At 43.9% G+C, this 20,029-nt stretch overlaps 1 protein-coding gene across 3 annotated transcripts in view; it reads right to left on the bottom strand.

The window, feature by feature from the left end:
• The window catches only part of SHISA6 (shisa family member 6), a 267,514-nt gene that overhangs the window by 186,618 nt on the left and 60,867 nt on the right, over positions 1-20,029 (bottom strand). For all 3 annotated transcript variants that reach the window (XR_012626008.1, XR_012626009.1, XM_074847536.1), the window contains exon 3: positions 16,214-16,309. Coding sequence is in view for 1 of the 3 variants with exons in the window: in XM_074847536.1 (XP_074703637.1) it covers positions 16,214-16,309 (96 nt within the window). In the remaining 2 variants the exon portion in view is untranslated. The remainder of the gene's footprint in view (positions 1-16,213; positions 16,310-20,029) is intronic.

The following is a 20,029-nucleotide window of genomic DNA, read 5'->3' as shown; positions in this document are numbered from 1 at the left end:
TGTCTTTGTGCTGGTATTGCCCTTTAGTTTACACATTATTTTCCCTCCCAGCTATAAAGCCACCACTGTGATGCAGGATAATCCCATGTCTCCTAGTCTTCCTTTTCTGGGCTAAACAAGATAAACTCTAATCTCATCTTGCCTAGCAGAACAACTCCCCAGAAAACCCTCTTTGCAGCACAGTATTGTGCCTGCTCTAGAATGAATTAATCTTCCTTGAACAGAATAGACAAAGAGAAGCCACTCAATGGCTCCTGAACCTCCTGTGGGTGATTTTTTATCTAGAGAGGACTAGATAATAGCTCGAAGGCACCATTTTTTTGTGCCTTCTTTCTGTTCCCTAGTGGATGGGCCATGTCCATCCTGAGGGCTGGAGGCTTCTGTCCCAGGGTATCTGATCAATGCAAGGACTATGCATTTATCAGAAGGTGGGGATCCTCAAATTGGATGTGTTAGAGAGGTCTCTTTTTGAGCCAATCACCCTGGTATCCAATGGAGAAATTAGGCATGGTTAAGAAGAAGCTCCTCTGGCCTGTTCTGGATGTGTGATTTGGGATGTGTTCCACAGCAAGGTCTCTTTCTCCCTAAGTAGCACCAATGGAGACTGAGTAGCAAAGTCAGATGGAGATGCCATACTTGACTCTGTTTTGTCTTTGCTGCCTGTTTCAGAAAGAAAAGAGGAATATCTGCTGTAACTCATATATGCCTGGGCGAATCCATGTGAGAAACATGTAACCAGAAACGTGAGCTTCTCTCCTAGGCAGCAATGCAACCTGACAGGCAGTTCTATTCCCACTCCAGCTGAGGGACCAAAAGGGACCATAAATCATGGTTCTATCACAAGGACCCTGCTTTGTTGTGAACTGTGAAGAAGATACTGATGCTGCTAAATTCCTGCTGATAAGTATGGCTGAATTGGCATTTGTGCAGCCGTGGGTCTTCTCCAAGGAATTGTCTTTCAAGTTACAGCCAGTCCACACACTGCAGGATGATAAAAGAGAACCTGAAGAGGATAAAAGGGAACCTTGCTTATGCGCTCTCATTTAATCTCAAACGCTGCTCAAGCTTTGCTGTAGAATCCATGACAAAAAAGGTCACTATTGCCAGATCTCAGCTTTACCAGTACTGTTCCCAGATCCCACAGATCTGTAACAGAAGGCTTGCTGCATGAGAGGGTCCTAAAGCCTGAAGAACACCTCAGCACCCTCCTGAAGAAAAGTTATTTACTCCTTTCTCCATGAGTAAGCAACTGAGGGAGAACCCAGAAACCACCAAGTCATGAGGATAATCCAGAGCCTGTTGTTTTGGTGCAAGGACAGACGGAACAGATCCCATTTCTGACTCTCATCCTTGCTGCCTGGGTCACCCTGAGGATGCCACAGATCTGAACCCCCTTTCTGGTATGCTCTGAAAGATGCCTCAGCTGTGTACAGTGCTCACAACTAATGCCTCAGTTCAAGGTAGATGTAGTCACTGTATCTCCTCCCACTCAGTCTCCAGCTTACATCCATCAAACTACCTTTCTGATCTACGCATCATGTTTGATTTATGTTCCAGTCCTGTTCCTATCTCTCCTTCCCCAACTTAAAAATTAAGATAGTCATCCCAATTTATTCGATGGCATTCTTGGGAAATATTGGTGCAGGAAAAGGCTTTGAAAATGCTAAAAATTCACTCTGTTATGATTGCCATTCCCAGTTCAGTGTCTCTTGTGCAGTTCCGCCTAAATATTTCAAGGTATTTCCGTCTTATCTGCATATGAAAAAGAAGCCAGCAGCTCTGAAAGGCTTGTTTAGAAAATCCAGCAGCAGCTATCTATTTTGTTTTCACTTGCTCTATGCAAATACTAATTCACATCTAAGGGGTGAAAGCTCTGTAATGAGCATGATCATGACAGTGTACAATACCCTTAACAACAGGAGGAAGAGCTCTCTTCTGTGGCAGGTTGGAGGGAGATGTGTGATGGAGGCCGTGGACGTGCTGTCCCAGTGGCTTCCTGCCACGTGCTAGCTGTGGCTGCCTGCATCCCTCACGCGCTGTCGGGCTCTGTGTCACTGCTGCTTGCACGTGAAGAATTTCAGAGGACTGCCAGCCACTTTAGAGATCTTGAGAAACAAGACCTGAAGCTCAAGATCTTCCAGAAGGCTTGTTTTGTAACTGAAGGAATGGCAGGGAAATAGGAAAGTAAGGTCTTAATGTAGTTAATTTCACTTGAATGTGCAATTCTGGGACACTTTGTGTCATCATACATCTGTCTACACTGCACATGAGAGAGGTTGCAGGGGAGCCCAGAGACCCCACCAGAGACAGGAAAAGCCACCAGAACATAGGGCATGATCATTTTGCACAAACTCTTCCTATGACTCACCAAAAGACAAGTCAGAACTGATACTTGACATTGGGTGTTGTCCTGATGAGCCAGGGGAGGATGCTTCAGCATCAGTAAGACATGGAGTCACTGGGCTATGTGTGTGTTTACATGGCAGAGTCTGTGTCAGAATGTACCACAAGACATGGAAGGGGGCTGGAAACTGCCAAGCTGCTGACAGGACCTGTCTCACTCTCTGCTTTGGTTTTGCAGAGTAGGGATGGGAAGGGAGCAGCCTGACACACTGTGGATACCGTATCCCCGCTAAGATGTTTCATTTGCAGTAGGCAGGGATCAGAGCCTACACAGGGCTTAAACATTTGAGAGAGAGATAAACAGTGTGGGTGATACAAGATAAAGTGCTGTGGCTTTGTGGGTTCAAATGCCTTTGGGCTGCACTCTTGCGTGGCACTAGAGGGTGGGTCACACATTTATCTTCTCCTGCTCATCTTTCCTCTGCACTGCTTAGACTCATTTGCTTGCTGACTTGTGCCAGCCCTGTACTTGCCTAGACACCGATGCAGCTGGTGAAGCCCACTCTCAGTGATTTGGAGCCTCCAGGAAGTGAAACACCTCCCTGTCAAGCCACTGGGGCTATCAATGACCCACCAAGAGCTTAGACTGGGATCAGCTCAACAACCACATATGTGTTTTGCTTGTGCTCAGTTTCCATGCAGCAGCTAGAAGCACTAAGGAAGCCAAAGCTCCCGCCTTGTCTGGGGAACAGGACAAAGCTGGACACCCCCCAGGCTGGGGGAGCCTCGGCCAGGACCCTGAGCTGCAAGCAGGTTGAGGAACCCTGAGAAGAAAGGTTGAGGTGTCACCAAGCACAGCATCAAAGCTGTGTCCCCTTGCCAGACTCCAGAGCTCACAATGAAGCAGTGAGGGTCAGCTGTGGCCCCCACCTTGTGCCATCGGCAAACATGCCACAGTGAGTTGACCTTTCAGTTGTGACCCAAGCTCTTCCCATGCAGTTGTTGCTCAGTTCTTGCTCCCCTTAGTTGGAGTGTCCTATTTTTGACTCAGGACATACCAAACTGGAATGAATAGAGGGTATTTCTGGTACTCTGTGGGTACACACTATTAACTGTCTCACAAGATGAACCCCTGCCCTGGACACTTACATCATTAAGTCAAGGGGTTTTCCTCCGGTCCCAATAGTTTGAGGCACTTAAGCCTCAGACCTGAACGTTCATGTTGCTTTCCTCACTCCTCTTTTAACACTTACAGTAACTTTGCCTATCTCACTAACTGCAAAAGTATCATGATCTGTGTTTTGTGTCCTACACACTCTTGATCTCAACAGCACCTTGTAGCAGTGAGATCCACAGGAGTCAAAAAGCATTTCTTGCTCTCTGTTCTGAATTTGGAGTTTTTAATTCAATACCTTTCAGTTGCCATACAGAAAGGATTCATAGTATTCACCAAACCACCTTCTCTGTCCCAAATCTACTTACAAACATTTATCTGCAGCTCTGTCCAAGCACAGACACTTTGCCAGGAACTTTTAAAGTCTTTATTCATATTATACCTCCTAATATGAACCTCAGGTTATTCTCATCACCTATATTTGAACTGGCTCTATTTTTAGTTTCCTGGTTTAAAATGAATATGAGGACATGCCTTTTATAGACTGTACACTCTTGGTATCTGACTATATCTAAATTAATAACAATAACATACACTTTGAAATAAAACTTGTGCTACATTTTAAACAATTGAGGCAGGGTGATGACATAAAAAGAATAGACAAGAGTATAGTACCTTAATAAAATTTTGAAGTGCTATGTTTCCAAAGAGTAATGTGAGTTGTGTGCACAGATATGGCCCCACACGAAGAGCTGATCTGCTCAGAAATATGATTGTGTAGGATGAAGGTTTTTTACTCAGTAAATCTGCATCTCGCTGTCTGCACTAACGTTTTTCTTATTGTAGCTGGGAAGGCAAGCTCCTGAGCTCAATCTGTCTCACGCATTGATCACAGAATTTGAACAAACTCCCACTAGCAAAATCCGGTTTGACTCCTAGAGTCAGGGATCAATTTTCAGCCTGACCAGTAAACTCCTATAAGCACATTTCTTCCAGGAACATCAGCTACATTAAAAAAAAAAAAAAAAAAAAAAAAAGTTCTAATGTGTCTTTAATTCATTCTTTGTTCGGAGGGTGAAATGCACATTGGGAAAGCAAACCCACCATTTTCTCAAGGGCCAGGTGTGCAACAGCAGTATAGCATGGTCTGCATTGGCATACATAAGTTTATTTTCTGCAGCAGATTCAAGCCAGTGCTATTGAAATCAATTAAAAAATACCAGTCATTGGCAGAAAGTGGGCTTGGAATCAGCTCTTTAGTTGAGGAACTAGGCTGTCATCCAGAAACTGTATGTCAGCTATATGAATTACTGGCAAAACCCCAGTTTCTTTGTTCATTCACTTGATGCTAGGACTATCTAAGAGTCAGAAAAACTGTCATGAAGAGATCTGTTCCTGCTCGAAGGATTTCTGCTCCATGCATCTTCCTGCTATGGGCATTATCTCATCGTTTGGCTCCAGCTGAAACACTGCTCTCTGTTCTGCAGCTACTAATTCAGAGGAAAGTCAGTGAAAAAGAGGTGCTTCTTGCTTTTCAACTGTCAGACAAAAGAATCACAGGTTCAGTCTAACCACCAGTCTCACAAACTGCCATAGACCTGGGTTCTGGCAGCTTCACCCCATGAGAGCACCAGAAGCAGCCTCAAGGCACTGTATGGAAATGATGCCCTCATCCAGGAAAACCTTTGAAGGAATCACGACTACCTTTTTATAAGGAAATAAGGGCACATTGTTACAACAAGTGATTGTGGGCATCTGTTTTCAGGAGTGTGATGGCCACTGCATGAGGGATTTCAGGACCCTGGAGAGTTTTAAAGCCACTACCTGAAAATTGTGGATGACAGAATGGGTTTGCTCTAGTTCTAAGCAGAAATGAAGATGCTGTCAGAAAGGAAGCAACTGTCCTAGCAACAGTCAGGAGCTGAGCAGTGGGAAGCGGCTCAGCACTCTAAAAGGGGTGTTTTCTGGCACAGCTGCTGGGGGACTCAGTGCAACCCCTCCTCTTCTATCCAACATCTCTGATCAGCACTATGAGTATATTCTTCCCAACAGATGATAACTTTTAGGACACTTGCTGGTGCCCTAAAAGAGAGGCAGGAGGGACAGTGCAGGGCTCACTTTGGAAAGTCCAAACAAGGAGAAAATGCTCTACTCATCCTTCAGTCCATGGTCCTCACTCACTTCCCAACATAATCTGCTCTGCTCTTAGGGTCCTTTGGAGAATCTGCTGGCCCTACCACCTCCTGAGATCCTCCAGGAAAATGACAGATGAGAACTGCTTATTTCTTCTCCCCAAGTCCTGAGAGGACTGTAGCACTTTGACTCAACTGCCTACCCACTGCCGTGGCAGCAGAAGCAATTCCTGCCACAAGGGACTGTAAATTCATTTCAGCCTCAAAGCAGTTACAAAGGAAGGACAATGTAGTGCAGTTGGCTCCCTTATCTCCTCCCTGCCTTTTGGGAAACCTGCACTTTTTGTTCATGGAGAGCAACAGCAAATTTTGCACTGCACAGACTTCCTTTACCTATAAAAAAGGTATGCTACACCTTAATTTCATAACCTAAACTCAATCACAGCAACGTCACTCTGGCAAGCAGCAAATTGATGAGCTTTGTCTCTCCCTGAGTGCACAAAGAGTAACTCAACAGTTAGAAATATCTTCCAGCTAAAGCAAGACCTTTCACATATGTGCCAGAGGGAAACTGCTCCTCCTCTGGAGCAAAAAATAGGCTTCTGGTTTCTAAGACTTGAGCTTAACTGTGCAAACATCTTAGCTCTTCCCCTAGCATCTGCTGTCTCAATCTATGAAAGCAGAGGCCTTACACTTGTGAGCACTGTGTCTCCCACAAGTCCAAGGCTGCCAGCAGGCCACATTGCATCCCAGCACACAATGAAGAACAGAAGCAGGGCAACAGTCATCCCGGTCCTGCTGGTGACCTCAGCCTGAGGCATCAGGATCGATGAAATGCACAGGCTCTCTCACTGAGTAGAGAGAAGGATTCTGGTGCCTAGCTGAAAATACAAGCCTGACTTTAAGCCAGAGAGGGTAGGAATCATCTGGCTTCACTACAGACCTCTAAAGTGACCTTGCAGCCCCATAAATGGAAGATTAATGGTTCACTGACAAATGTCACCAACATTAGTCACTATGACACAATCTAAATGGAAGGAGGTTCTCAGCCTATGGGATTTACCCTGTCCTGGAAGAGTAAATCAGCCCTACTTGGATGCAACTTCAGCTGATAGGACAAGAAAAGGCTGAAAACATCTACATCTGCTGTCTCTGAACCAGCAGAGCAATATGCTAACAGCAGCATGCCTTCTTACACAACAGCAGGTTACAGTTCAGATTCTGTTATTTCAGCTAAGGCTAGTTTAAGGGTCCAACACACTAAAAGTCACAAATTTTGTACTTAGGCAAAGAGAATTTTATATCCTTTTGACTGCAGTAGGAAAACCCTCATTCGGCTGTTTTACTATACACCTCTTGGAGCATGGACACGAGACCTGTAGCAAAGTCATGTTAGTATTAAACAAAAGCAACCTTGGAATAGAATAATATGAAGAAGAATTCCTCCAGCTGAGGAACAGAACAGGAACTGAATGACTAGAGAACGACAACTCTGTAAAAGTAGGTTTGGGTCAACAAAGCGATGTTGTAAACTGTGAAATTTAACATTCCTACTTCAACAGATATTGAGCTGTTGCACACCCGTAAATCCAACACAAGGAATAAGACATCTGGGGCATAGCTCCCTCTGGTTTGTCCCCATCTAGGAATCATGTTTCCCATCTTCAACCTGTGGCCTTCAGCTGCCAACACAATATAAACTAGTCACAGTCAGGGGCCTGCATGCTGTCAACAGATGGAGATTAATCTGTTCCAAAGATTAGAAAAATGTCGATCAGTAAGTTCAAGCCTGCCTCTCAAGGACTGTCTGCAATAATTTTGGTGGCATTTGTTGTATAAACTCCCTGCAATTGTTCACAGTTTTATACTGACTACTAAGGGATAAACTGAAGCTCCTGAGACCAAATATTTTCCCTGAGTGAATACCATATCTAGAAAGTAAATCTGGAAAGCAAACCTGGGGCCTGTGTCTCCAAAGACACTTGATGATGAGCCAGAGTTCCTCCCAAGAAACTTTAGAAGATAAACTGTATATAACAGACTGGTTTTGCTATAGCAGTACATTTTAGGGCGTGCCCTGAGCTCTTCATCTGCTGAACAGGGTTCGTTTGTTCTGCTGAGATCTAAGATGCTTCAGAATTACAGATCCCTCTGCGAAGTCCCCTATCCACACTCAAGAATCTCCAATTTTTTCATATTTGAATTTCTTATTTACAGTCTGCAAAGACAATTAAGACTGAATGCTGACCTGCTAAAGAAATGCTAAGGGTGATTCTTAATTTCAGGTAAAACCCCTGTTTGGGGAGATAACCGGCCTGAGATGCTCAGTTACACCGTAGCAGGAAATCATAAGGTTTTTTATACATCAGTTCTTGATATTAAATATAGAAAAAGACATTCTTCAAAGAGAAGTTTGTGGCATGCAGCTGAAGCTCCTTGTTTCATAGATAGCTGGGCTGTAACTGCCAGCTTTTCACCAGCCTTCAGCTCAGTTTTCAAAGGTATCTGCCAAAACATCATGGAGAGTTGACAGACTGTCTGTGAAAGGGCATCCAATAATAGGCAAGGCTTTTTTCTTCTCCTCTCAGCTACTGTAATTTATTTTGATATACTGTTAACACACAGCAGAAAGAAGAGGAATCCATTCTAGAGTCCTAGATTACTGAAAACCATCCATGAGAACTCATCAGAGTGCTGGATGCAATGGAGTTTGTAGGACAAGTAAGTGGGCAGCAAAATAATTCACAGAACACAGACAGAGAACAAATTGATTGATAACTTCTGTGATTTATGTTGACATGGAAATATAAGGTCCTCAGCAGTGGCAGTCATGAAAGCTAGTCCCAAACTCCTGTGCATGCCTGGGTCCGTAAAGGGGACCACATGCTGAAGTCAAAAGCCAAAGATGTTCCATGACCTTTTGTAGTGCCAGGTGCAAGTTTAGCTCCAATATTGCAGGTTTCAGTACTAGTTGCCAAAATACATTGCTAATGCCAGCCCGAATGTTCACATGCAGAAAGGCACAGGGTGGACTTTCCTTGGGTCAGACACAAGATTCTGGGTTTAACTGTCTCTCAGTGAGAAAGAAGAGGCAACTCAATCTGGTTGGCATCCTTCCTTCCCACCTCAGTCCTGTCTGTGTCCTCCAGGAAGCATGTTTGATCAGGTCAAGTTAAAAAATGCCATCAATCAGCTGAGGTGGTGGACAACATGATCTCCAACTGACAAGAAGTGTCTCTTCACACGCACCAGTGAGGCTGCCCACAGGGGAAGCTTGCTTTTTTTTGCTGCACTCAGCAATTTCCATTTAATAACTGGCTACAGAGTGACTGTGGGCTTCTTACCGCAGGAATCTGAACCTCCTGGCTTAACAGTGATATGTGTGCTCCATGCCCTGCTTGTGGTCATTTTTCTGCTGTTTCCTTTATAATCTTGAGAAAGGTTCTCAGATTAGCTGCCAATCCTCCTTCTGCTCACTGCTCATAGCGTGGGACACACTAGCTCAGAAAGCCATGTTCCAAAACAGTCTCTCCAGGTTGTGCTTTAAACCAGGTTTGTGACCAGTTTGTCTGAAGACAGAAGGGCATGAACCCATCACCTTCGTTATTTCAACATACTTTGCAGAAGGTGACCCCAGGGATTGATGTGGTTTTGCTCACATTCCCCCCATTCCTTGCCTACAGCAGTGGCATGTTGCAGAACGTCTGCAGGCATCGGTATGTTTGCCATGACCTCCCACTTTCCTCCCACCCAGCTATTCAGAGAGGTATAAAAAAAAAAAGAGCTGTCCAGACTCTGATGAGAAATGGACAGTCGCGTCTGAAGTCGATTAAATAATTCAGGGCGGATTGAAATGCACTATTGCATAATGGAATCTTTCTGCAAAGCCGTGAAGCAGTTTCTACATCCCAATGATCCTATTTTCAAGTCAATACAATTAAGTGTCAGAATATGCAATAGTTGAAATTAATCTGGAATCAGAATGCAAGTGATCTTTAGCACACACGCTGCAAGACACCATAAAAATCATTAGATATTATCCAGGATGAACATAAAATGATTCATTGGGATGCAGCAGGCTCTGGCTTGACATCTCGCCATTGATACAAAATGTCTAACAAGTGTTTAATGAGAAAAAGGACTCAACATACCTCACCCTTAATTTTTGCATAATCTATTCATGGCGTGTTACAGAGGCAAGTATGAAAAAAATGACCCTTAAACTTCTCTCTTTCCCTGTATTAATGGGCCTACTGCAAGTGTGGATTACTAATGATGGGGGAAGGCAGTAAATTCCATGTTGGAGCTGATTCACTGCATGTTTTGTAGCTGAATTGGGTCGATGCTGGTTGTGACAGATGTAATCCAAGACCTCAAAATTACAAATTAAGGGCATGACCCAGTACTTTGGGAAAGTAACTGGAACACAAGGCTGCCAGTCAAGTGACAGGGAACCAGCCATGACAGCAGGGAACGAGGGCAGTGCTGGGGAGAGTAATCAGAATCCTCAAACTGCTAATGATGATTAAATTAATAAATGTCTTTCCTCCCATTCATCTCTGAATCATATTTACATGCCAACAGACCAGTAAAACTGTTGGTTCCTGAGTTGATGCTTGTAAAAGGGGCTCAGTTGGTGTCTCCAAAAGGAACAGCAGTGTGTGTAAAAGAGGAATGTGTACACTGTGTGTACAAGAGGAAGTGGTGTCAGCCAGTATGAATACCCAATTCTGTTTTACCACATGTCATATCACGTTTAGTCTGTATGCAAAGCTTGCAGCATGCTGAATATTATAAATTCACTGAGGTGTCTGCATAAAAATTAGTTTGCATACAGATATGTCATTTATAAAATACAGAGCCTGTCACAGATATTCTTCAGCTTGCAGAAAAACCAATGAAGGCGGGAAGAATGTGCAAATGAGGGAACACGATGGATGGGTAGATCAAGACATTTCAAGAAGGAAATGACCTGATCCTCATATCGACATGGGATGTCCCACAGCGCTATCATTATTGCCAAGCTTTTCTAGGAGTCACACAAGCATGAATTTGGCAATGCTGTTTTGGGCAAACATAGGCTTAGTCATGAGTCATTTACTCTGTGCTTTCTCTCTCCACACAGAGGGAAGGCATCACCTTCCAGTGGGACCAGCAGAGGCATGGTTCTGGGAAAGCTCTGGAGCTCCTGGGGGAGAAAAAGATGAGAAAGTGGAGCTGCTGCTCACTTCAGTTGGCTGAGACACTGAAGCAGCTCAGGAAGATCCTGGTTGCTAAGTATGATCTAGAGCTTCATTTGTCCTCTTTCATGTTTGCCTTTGTAGGTGGTTCTCATAAACAAACACAAATGTAAAACTGTTGGATAAAGCAAGCTGTTGCTTTACTCTTGAAACTTGTCTTGCAGTAAGCCTGTGTGACCCTATTGACATCAGGCCATCCAGCTCCCACTACTTGCCCATGGGGTGACTGTGGGAGCACAGTGGACTTCCCAGCAGTCTGAATCTCCAGGAGGTTGCAAGGCACGACCCAATGACATGAAGGTCTGGCCATGGACTGGCAGCACAAGGCACCAGGTCAGTGATGAGGTAGCTCCCTCAGCTTGTCAGAGCCACTAACAGACAAGCAAGTGGAGAGGAGCCACGAGACTCAGCTGTTATCCCAGGCCTGTCAGCTCTCCCTCCCATCCTGACATTACCTTGTCTCCTCGCACTCTCACAAAGCCCTGCAGCTTCCAAACCTTGAACTCACGTGGTAGCCATATTCCACTGCTCTTGCACCATGGGATATAATGGTCTGTCTGTCCTCAAAATAATTCATGCACATGCACATGGCCTGGGAGACAAAGGTGATCATTTTCTAAGGTGGGACTAGATTAAGAACAATTTGGTCTTTTTGAATATGCACCAAAAAAGATGATTTGAGGGAGATATTGTCAACTGTGAAAAAGCAAGAAGTGAGCAACAGCTGACCTCTCACTTTCCCCTCTGCCTGTATGTAGATGCTGTGCATCATTTCACGTAACAGCAAATGGGATATTTATCAGGAGATGGCAAAGGGTGAGGCTGTATCTGGGGAGTATGGTGTCTAGTTGGGTGTACAGTCCTGCTAAAGGAGGTATACCATGATCCCACACACCAGGCACATGTGCTCAACCAAAACCAGCCAAGGCTGGACAGCTGTACCTCACACGAAGGGCTGTACCATCCAAAGAGTGCCCTGAGCAAATGCATGAGGCACAACCATGTTGCAGGACAGTGCGAACAGAGGCCCAGGCAGGCAAATCCCACTTTCAGGTTGTAAATCTTGCTGTTTCCTCACCAAGTATCACAAGATAAAATGTGACTGTAGGTAGCTTTTATTGCTCAGTCACCAGGCTGGCTTCTCTATACCAACATCGCTTTCACATTGCCCACACTACAGGATGCTGGTGCAGCTCCACAGAGATGCCAGCAGCAATGTAGTCAGGCTTTAACAGCCACATCACACTGGCTTGGATACATGGTTCATTGTTTTTTCCTGACTACTGGCACTGATGGAGAACATCCTAGGTGCAAATTTTAGTGGGATACTTGAAGAAATGAGACTCCTGCAGATGCCCTAACTCAGAGCACATCTCTCAGTGAATCAAGGAACAGTAACGATTTGAAGCTTTGAATCAAAAGTGAGAGGTTCCATTTCTGAAAGTGTTATTGGGCAGGCTTTTCCACACATGCTTTTCAAGTTGCAGCCCTACCTCTGCACCTCCTCAAGGATTTGGCATAAACTTTCAAGAAACTAGCAGATTGTACGAAAATTCCTGTTTTTCCCTACAAGATGACCCTGCAGTAAAGGAGTCTAAAATCCCATATTCCTCCTGCCTCACTGTTTCCTGACCCCTAGCACTCAGTTCAACTGGGAAATTATGCTTTTCCAGCAAAAAAAAACCTCAGTATTTTTAATGCTGTTGAAGAATTACTAGGAAAAGAAATAACTTATTTAGTGATGAAGTGAGCTTATCATCTTCTCTATGGAATTTCTACTGCTGTCACAGACTGGTGAAATAAAAGGAGCCCAATTCCATTCAGAAACTATTTTCAAGGTCTGAGGCTGGTAGTAAAAACACAAAATAAAAATCATATTTTTACCTGAAAACTCAACAATCATGATCTGGAGTAGTTAATCTGAAGTGAATTTACTGCTTTTCAAGATTTGGTCACTCATTGTGCTTGAATATCCATGTGGGTGCTTGCTCCACGTTGTGTTGCAGCTGTGCAAGCTTCTGTGTGACTGAGCAGAGCTCTGCAGAGCCCTGGCAGGACAGTGAGTATGGTCCATGTTAGGGTAGTCTCAATCTGTTACATCTGAGAGTAGCAAGATGCTCGGAGAGAGAAGAGGTTGAAGAAGCTGGTTTTTAAATTAGGTTAGTGCACAGAGGGATGCGATAGCTTCTGTCTTCAGTACTCCTACTTGTTTCACTGGAGCACTGAACTCTCATAGCAACTGCCACAGCAACTGGAGCAACAGTAGCTACTCCTATACAAGCAAGTGCAAGTGGGATTCATCTGCCTTCCTCTGATGGCTGAAAGACCTAGCCCCACATAGCTCCCCTCTTGCTACAGGTGGGGAAGTGCTGCCTAGCACCCATCCAGTGAACACTCATTTAGAGGTGCTGACGTCTCCCAGGTGTCTCTACATGGAATTGAAGGCTATTACCTCAGAATAAAATGTCTAACTTCTAGCTATCTAATATTAGATGAGATTAGCCTTGCCGTGTGTCTCACCATGGAGACTTTCTATGGCCTAAAGACTTTGGATTCATTCCTAGATCATCATGACAGACTGGCAGTGAAGTCTTTTACCATGGTTTGAAGAACACACTATGTAGTGATTTTATAGACTTAAATGCCAGGCAGTGATGCATTGCCTAATGGAGTGTCATATAAGAATCATAAATCACAATCCTGAAGGAGCTTGTGGATGTCAGACATGTGAATACGCTGATTTGGTATCCATGGTAGTTTGGCATGTCTCACATCTTTGTCTTCTGCCCAAAATAGATTAGCTCTTAAATATTACTCAGCACTTGGAGTTCTGCCACAGCACAGAAGACAGTTGAGAAAACACCAAAAATGTGTCTCCCAGTGCAAAGAAATATTGAGATAAACTTCATGGGCTTTGTTCAGTCTAAAAGCAGAACCCTCTTCCGTGGTGGTGTAACGACAAGGCAGGGCGAGGTTATTTGGCTAATAGTAGTTGAGGTGGAGATTTTAACACATGCACTGGAAGTAAAATAGGACAAAATCTGAGCATGAAGCTGTTCAGTTGAAGCTCAGGACTGTAAGCCTTGCTGGAGCACTCATCTCTCCTGTCTACATGTACAGCTGGGCTGCCAGTTCAAACTGAACACAGTAAATCTATCATGTAATATTTCCAAAAATAATCAAATGATATAGGGCACAACCCTAACGACAGAGCCCCTAAGCCGTTTGTTACATCCAAAGTCCCTGCTTTCACAGCACAAATAGGCAATCAAATCATCTCACAGACAAAGACAAGTCCACACATTTGCACAAGCAAACAAGTCAGTTTGCCTGCAGAATGTGTGGAGATGTTAATCACTTGCACCAGTCATGAGTGAGCATGTGAATTTACTATTAAGAAGTTAGAAGTTATCATTATAGTACTGTTCAAATAAAATGTGAATTTACAGGTAGATGAAAAGTAAATTCAAAGGCCAATCCATTCTTTTATGTCCATAAACAGCCAAGATATAGTTTAATTTCTTCACATAATAAAAAACTTTTATTCATTTTGGAAAGCTCCACGCGATCTGATGGCTGTTGGAAGAGGAGGTATATAATCAGTCTGGACTCCCATTGCTCATTCTCCCAACTTCTTAGGGATAGGAAATGTGCTCTGAGGGGCTTCCAGCAAAGCCAGTGGAAAAGGTGTGAAAACCACTGGCGGGTCTGCAGAAGAACGGAGCCCCCAGGACTTTTCAGTTAAAGAAGGAAAGCAGGTTTTATTCTTATCTGGGAAGGGACTGGGAAAAGTGTATTGTACAGAAAACTGCTTGAAGATAATTCAAATGTCTGACATAAAGAAGCAGGTTTTACAGACCTGCCCAGGGTTACCCATGTGCTTGATCAAGGCTATCTGGACACACCACTCTGTAGACCACAACTCTACTGGGGTACACTTGCTATCTTACGCTAAATATACTGTCAGGCCTGATGTGGTATGACATGACTGTAAAGATCCTTTTGGATGGGGAGGAGAAAGGGAGACCTTGTGTGAAATGCCATCCATGAGTCCTTCCTTGAACCATTTCAGTTCCCAGCCCACCTGAAGGTTCATGGTGGTTTTCTTTGCCTTCCTTCCACCGGTGCAGTGCCAGGCTGGAATTGCAGGGTATTGTATTACAAGTCCCACGGGTGCTGCCTCAGCCTCAGTAAACTTTATTTAAGCACACACAGACATACACAGACAATATACATATATTTGTTTCTTCTCTGACAGTTCTACAGGACCAACACTGCTTTGGATGACACTTGTGGAGAATTTGAAAAAGTGCAGGAAATGTACGAAAAAATAAAGGTCTTTTAATAATTTGAGTCATGGTCATCCACAGAAACAACACAGGTGCATTCAACCATGCGAGCACATGGACACATCTCCACATACAGTACATTGTGTCTATATAGGTATCTCCACATACATTGTGTCTATAGAAATGTACAACAGTCTCAGAAGTCAGCAGGACACAAAACCAGACGAGTACTGGCATGGCACATGCTTGCACTCCCAGTGTCGCAACCCACTGTCAGTGCACCAGTGTGACTCGGTCAGGGTGTGGGTGTGAACAGAAAGATGCTCCAAACATAGTCTCACTGTACACTATAAAAACTCACCAAATATGCAACAACGTCATAAAATGAACATTCATCTGGGGTTCTGGTGACTAGCTACTTTGAGTCAGATCTCACAGCTTTTGTGTCACCACAACTCCTGGGATGTATGGTTACTTATCTAATATTGCTACAACTGTCTCTCAACATATATTTTATATACAGTACATACACACAGAACATACACAGAGCAATATATGTATATTTTTGTGTTTTCATGTTTGTACATTATATCACAGATTATACGAACACATAAAATATATGTTTTAGGACCTAAAAATAAATAATTTTATAAAATATTCATAATACTCCCCCCAAAAAAAAGCCCACAAGTCAAACAAAAGAAATCCAGAAAAGCACTCTTGAAGTGTTAACTGCCTGCCCTTGGACAGCATTACACTCCTTCCCTTTCCCTTTATAAGTACAGCAGCACAATGGTGGTTTGCAACCATGCACCCAGGAAAACACAAAGCAGTATAAATTGTTGAACTGCAAAGTCAGAGTGGAGTCTGGAGTCTGGCTGTCCAACTCTACACTCTCCCATCGTCTCCCTTGCTAGGATTTAAAAGGTTCTGCCAGGAGCACAGTATTTTACCTGCAGCAATATTTGCTAGACTAAATCTACTGACTGCAGTCCAATACTGTTATCTCATAGCACTTAGAACCCAGCTTCTGAGTTATAGCTTTTTTTATTTAAAACAATCTTTTTATTTAGCAAAAAATTGTTTCCACTGTACCCTTCGTGTGTCCTCTTCCTAATGTGACAAACCCGGAGGAGATGAAATTATGGAGATCTGGCCCTCCACTTCGATAAATATCCTTTCCATAGTGACCTGCCAAGGAAAAGAAAACAAAGAACCCTTTATTCAGTGTGTGTGTGTACACATATATATACACACATATATGCTATACAGTCCCTCTGTAACCCTCATAGATGAGTACCAAGACCCCACCACATGGTTACATTATTAACAGATAACAGAGGGTATAACAGAACATAACAGCTACAGCAGCATCAAAGTCTTATTGCTTTATTGGCAAAGATCTATGGAGAAGAACAATTGCATATTTTGATAACTGCCAGGGAATGAACAGATTCCGATAGGGAAACCACTAAAGTGCCAAACCAAACACCCCAATCTCCGGGAAATTTGATCATCACTGGCTCAGATTCAGGTTTGCTAGGAAAAGCACTCCCAAGGAACTGGTCTCACTCAGACCCTCAAGGCTAAGGAGCTAAATGAAATCACAAGAGATGTGGTTTTGATTCTTCCCAATTCCAGCCAGACCTCTGAGAACATTCATGTCCTGTTGGTAGAGATTTTGTCTCAGCACAAAAGCAAAGGTGCGAATATCGCTCCTGTCCAGGCTGGACCCAAGTCCCCATTACCAGTATCAATTTGCTCTGGTCCTTGAATGGCATCCCTGGATGCTTTCTCAAGTGCAATAGTCTTCTGCAGAACACTTCCTAGGAGCTTTCTCAGTCCATAACAACAGAGTAGGTTCAGGAGACACCCAGCTTTTTAATATTTTAATATTTCAATATATTAATACAGAAAAAGGCCTTCTGCCTCCCTGTTACCATGCAAAGCTCGGAAATGAGGACGTAGATAATTTCTCAGATACTCTTTATCATCTCCTCCCTTTTTCATGTTGTTAATTTTTCTATTCCTTTTATTTTAGAAAGAGGCAAAGATAAGATAGGTGTGGGGGGAGGGAAGTAAGGCAGCCTCAGGGGCTGGGAATGCAGCTCCCTCCCTGTTAAGTCTCCATCTTCTCCATGCCTTTCTGCACAAGCCCGTGATGCATCACTGTTTTTCTGAGCCACGGTGGCTGGAAGTCCAGCATGGCAGCTGGTCCAGCGCACGGCACTCAAGCAGGAGAGCTGAGTCAGGAAGCTATGGGGAGGGCCAAATGGGCATCAGGGATCCAGGTGGAAATGCAGCCTGGGGCCCTGTTCTGGCTGGCTCACATTGCCTCTGACAGATGCTACAGCCCTTTACTATTTTTCAAACACTGAGACCAAATGCCGTTTGTTCTCATACACTTTCAGGCTCTCTGGCAACACTGTGAAAACTAATGGGAACATAGACATTGAAATCTCATCAGTTTGCAGAGTTTTCCTCTTTCCTTTTTAGCCAGTCATTCTCACCCCAGTATCCATGCAGCTACTACTGATGTTGCAGGCCACTACTCCTGTCATCAAAGTCCACCTTTGGATGGGCTGAGGGTAAGCACTACCCCCCAAGGTCTAAATTATCCCAGAATGTCTCACGGTTCTGCCCTTTAATGGATCTGAGCAGGCTCAAAGTCCCAATCCCCATTCAGGGAGGACACCAGCAAGGCTCTGGCCAGGAGATCCTAGCATAGACTTTGCCATCACACAGGCATGTTGAAGATCCTCAGAAGAGGCTCACATATGGCAAGCATAAGATGCTGAGACTTCTGACAAATGTTTATTCCCATCTAATAGAAAAAGCATCTCACTCCCTTCCCTCACATATTTTTTCTGGTCAAGGTCAGTCAAGTGCTCTCTGTAAACTTCTGAAAACACATATAAAGTGTTTCTACAAGTTTAGGAGTTGTTAGCAGCAAGACAGTTTTCTTCTTACAGTTATAGTAATGCAAGGTGGTAGCAAAAACATTCAGATGTGGAGGCATCCACCCATAAATTGGCTGAGAAGAGAGTTTCCAGAAAGAAGAGTGATTTTCTGCTTCCACAGGAAAGATCATGGGCTCTTTCTCTCTTCTTTGTACCTAGGTCTTGCAATCTGGCTGCTGTGTTCCTGGAAAAGGGTGGCAGACTTTGCCTCTGAGTCCCTGGAAGCTATTCTTCCTTCATGAGATGTTCTTGTTCTGAGAAGCCAGCAGAGATGGCCTGTGGCTTCAATGCCCAATTTGCTTTCTTTTTCTCTATCACTTTTCTAAATTGTGCTGCACTTTTTCTTTCCAGTAAGCCAATTTTTGCTCATATACCATCAATTTCTGAGCTCTCAGGGCCATCTACTCTGGTGACTGACACTCTATCAGTGCCATAAATGTACCATTTTAGACAATGATAAGAGAAACACCCAAATATGTGGTATTACCTCTAGCTGAAATCAGCTGTCTTTTATATGTCCCTTTGGAGAATCTGTTTAAGACAGAGATCAAGAAGGGGAAGTATATAAAAAAAACCCAAACAAACATTTACTGGCAGATTGAAGATCGTTCATCATCCACTTGCTCTCTGAACCTTGTTCTGCCCCTTCTTATAGTACGTAGTAGTTAAATTAAAACATTCCTGTGATAACAAGCCATTAGCTTTTGAACAGGAGCTATGTTTTCCCACGAGAAACCTGAATTTGTCAAGCAGCATGAACTTTCCCTTTTTACGGATACATTATAGGATGCTATGCTTGTTTTATATGTGTTTTTTATTCCTGCTCACTTGTGATCATTTCTCTTGGTTTCGCAGTGTAAAAATGCTGGTACATGGTTTTTAGTTTTAGAAGTGCCTCGGGGGCTGCTGCTGGGCCAAGCTCAGGTGCTGTTATTCACACAGACTTTTCCATAATCAATTCTTGACTGAGATGTTTCACACTGGAAGTGAATGCTTCATTGTACCTTACCAAGATGCATGTGCCCAGTAGCTGCAGCAGAGCTAAAGAAGCTCAAGCATAAGTAGACAAGGCTGCAGAGTAGTGGAAGCGCAGACAGGGCTATGCCATACCAGAAAACATCCCTGTTTCATTCTCCCTTGTGGCTGTTTTCCTCCTTCCTACCTTCAGCTGTGAGCTCTCACCTAGCTGCTGGGAGTCCTTCCACAGTTGGTAGGAGGGATTGGCCCTGCCAAAAGGGGGTTCAGCCATGAGCTGAGCTGAGCTGGTGATGGAGATGCCTGTCTCATGGGCTAAGAAGGAGCACTTGTAACTTATCCAAGGTGTTCACTTTTAGTAGGCTGAAGCTGGGTGTTTGTCTGCCCTATGGTGATAGAGCTAAAAATGCCCCAATTCCTTGAAAAACAAGTGTAAATGGACCGATTTTAATTTCAGTTCAGATTTCTGGGTTTTTTATTGCCAGTAAACACCCAACCAAACAAACCCTGCCATTCCAGTCAGAAAGAGCCTCTCTTTGAAACCCCACAAGGTTCCCCTGAGCTCTTCCTGGTGCTGGAGACAGCCCCCGCTGTTGCAGAACCCCAGGCACACAATGAAATGGAGATCTGAAATGAAATTGGAGTAACAAGTGATAGGACAAGAGGGAATGGCCTCAAGTTGCGCCAGGGAAGGTTTAGACTAGATATTAGGAAGCATTTCTTTACAGAAGGGGTTGTTGGGCATTGGAAGGGGCTGCCCAGGGGGGTGGTGGAGTCCCCATCCCTGGAGGTGTTCAAGAGTAAAGTTGACTTAGTGCTGAGGGATCTGGTGGAGTTGGGAACTGTCAGTGTTAGGTTAATGGTTGGACTGGATGATCTTCAAGGTCTATTCCAACCTAGACGATTCTGTGATTCTGTGATCTTTGAGCTAAATCTCCTGTGTAAATGAGGTGAGGACAGCTTGATGGCTATCTTG

The sequence above is a fragment of the Strix aluco genome, chromosome 21 (assembly GCF_031877795.1).
Source record: "Strix aluco isolate bStrAlu1 chromosome 21, bStrAlu1.hap1, whole genome shotgun sequence".
In the NCBI taxonomy this organism is placed as follows: Eukaryota; Metazoa; Chordata; class Aves; order Strigiformes; family Strigidae; genus Strix; species Strix aluco.
This window is presented reverse-complemented; position numbering and strand designations above follow the sequence as displayed.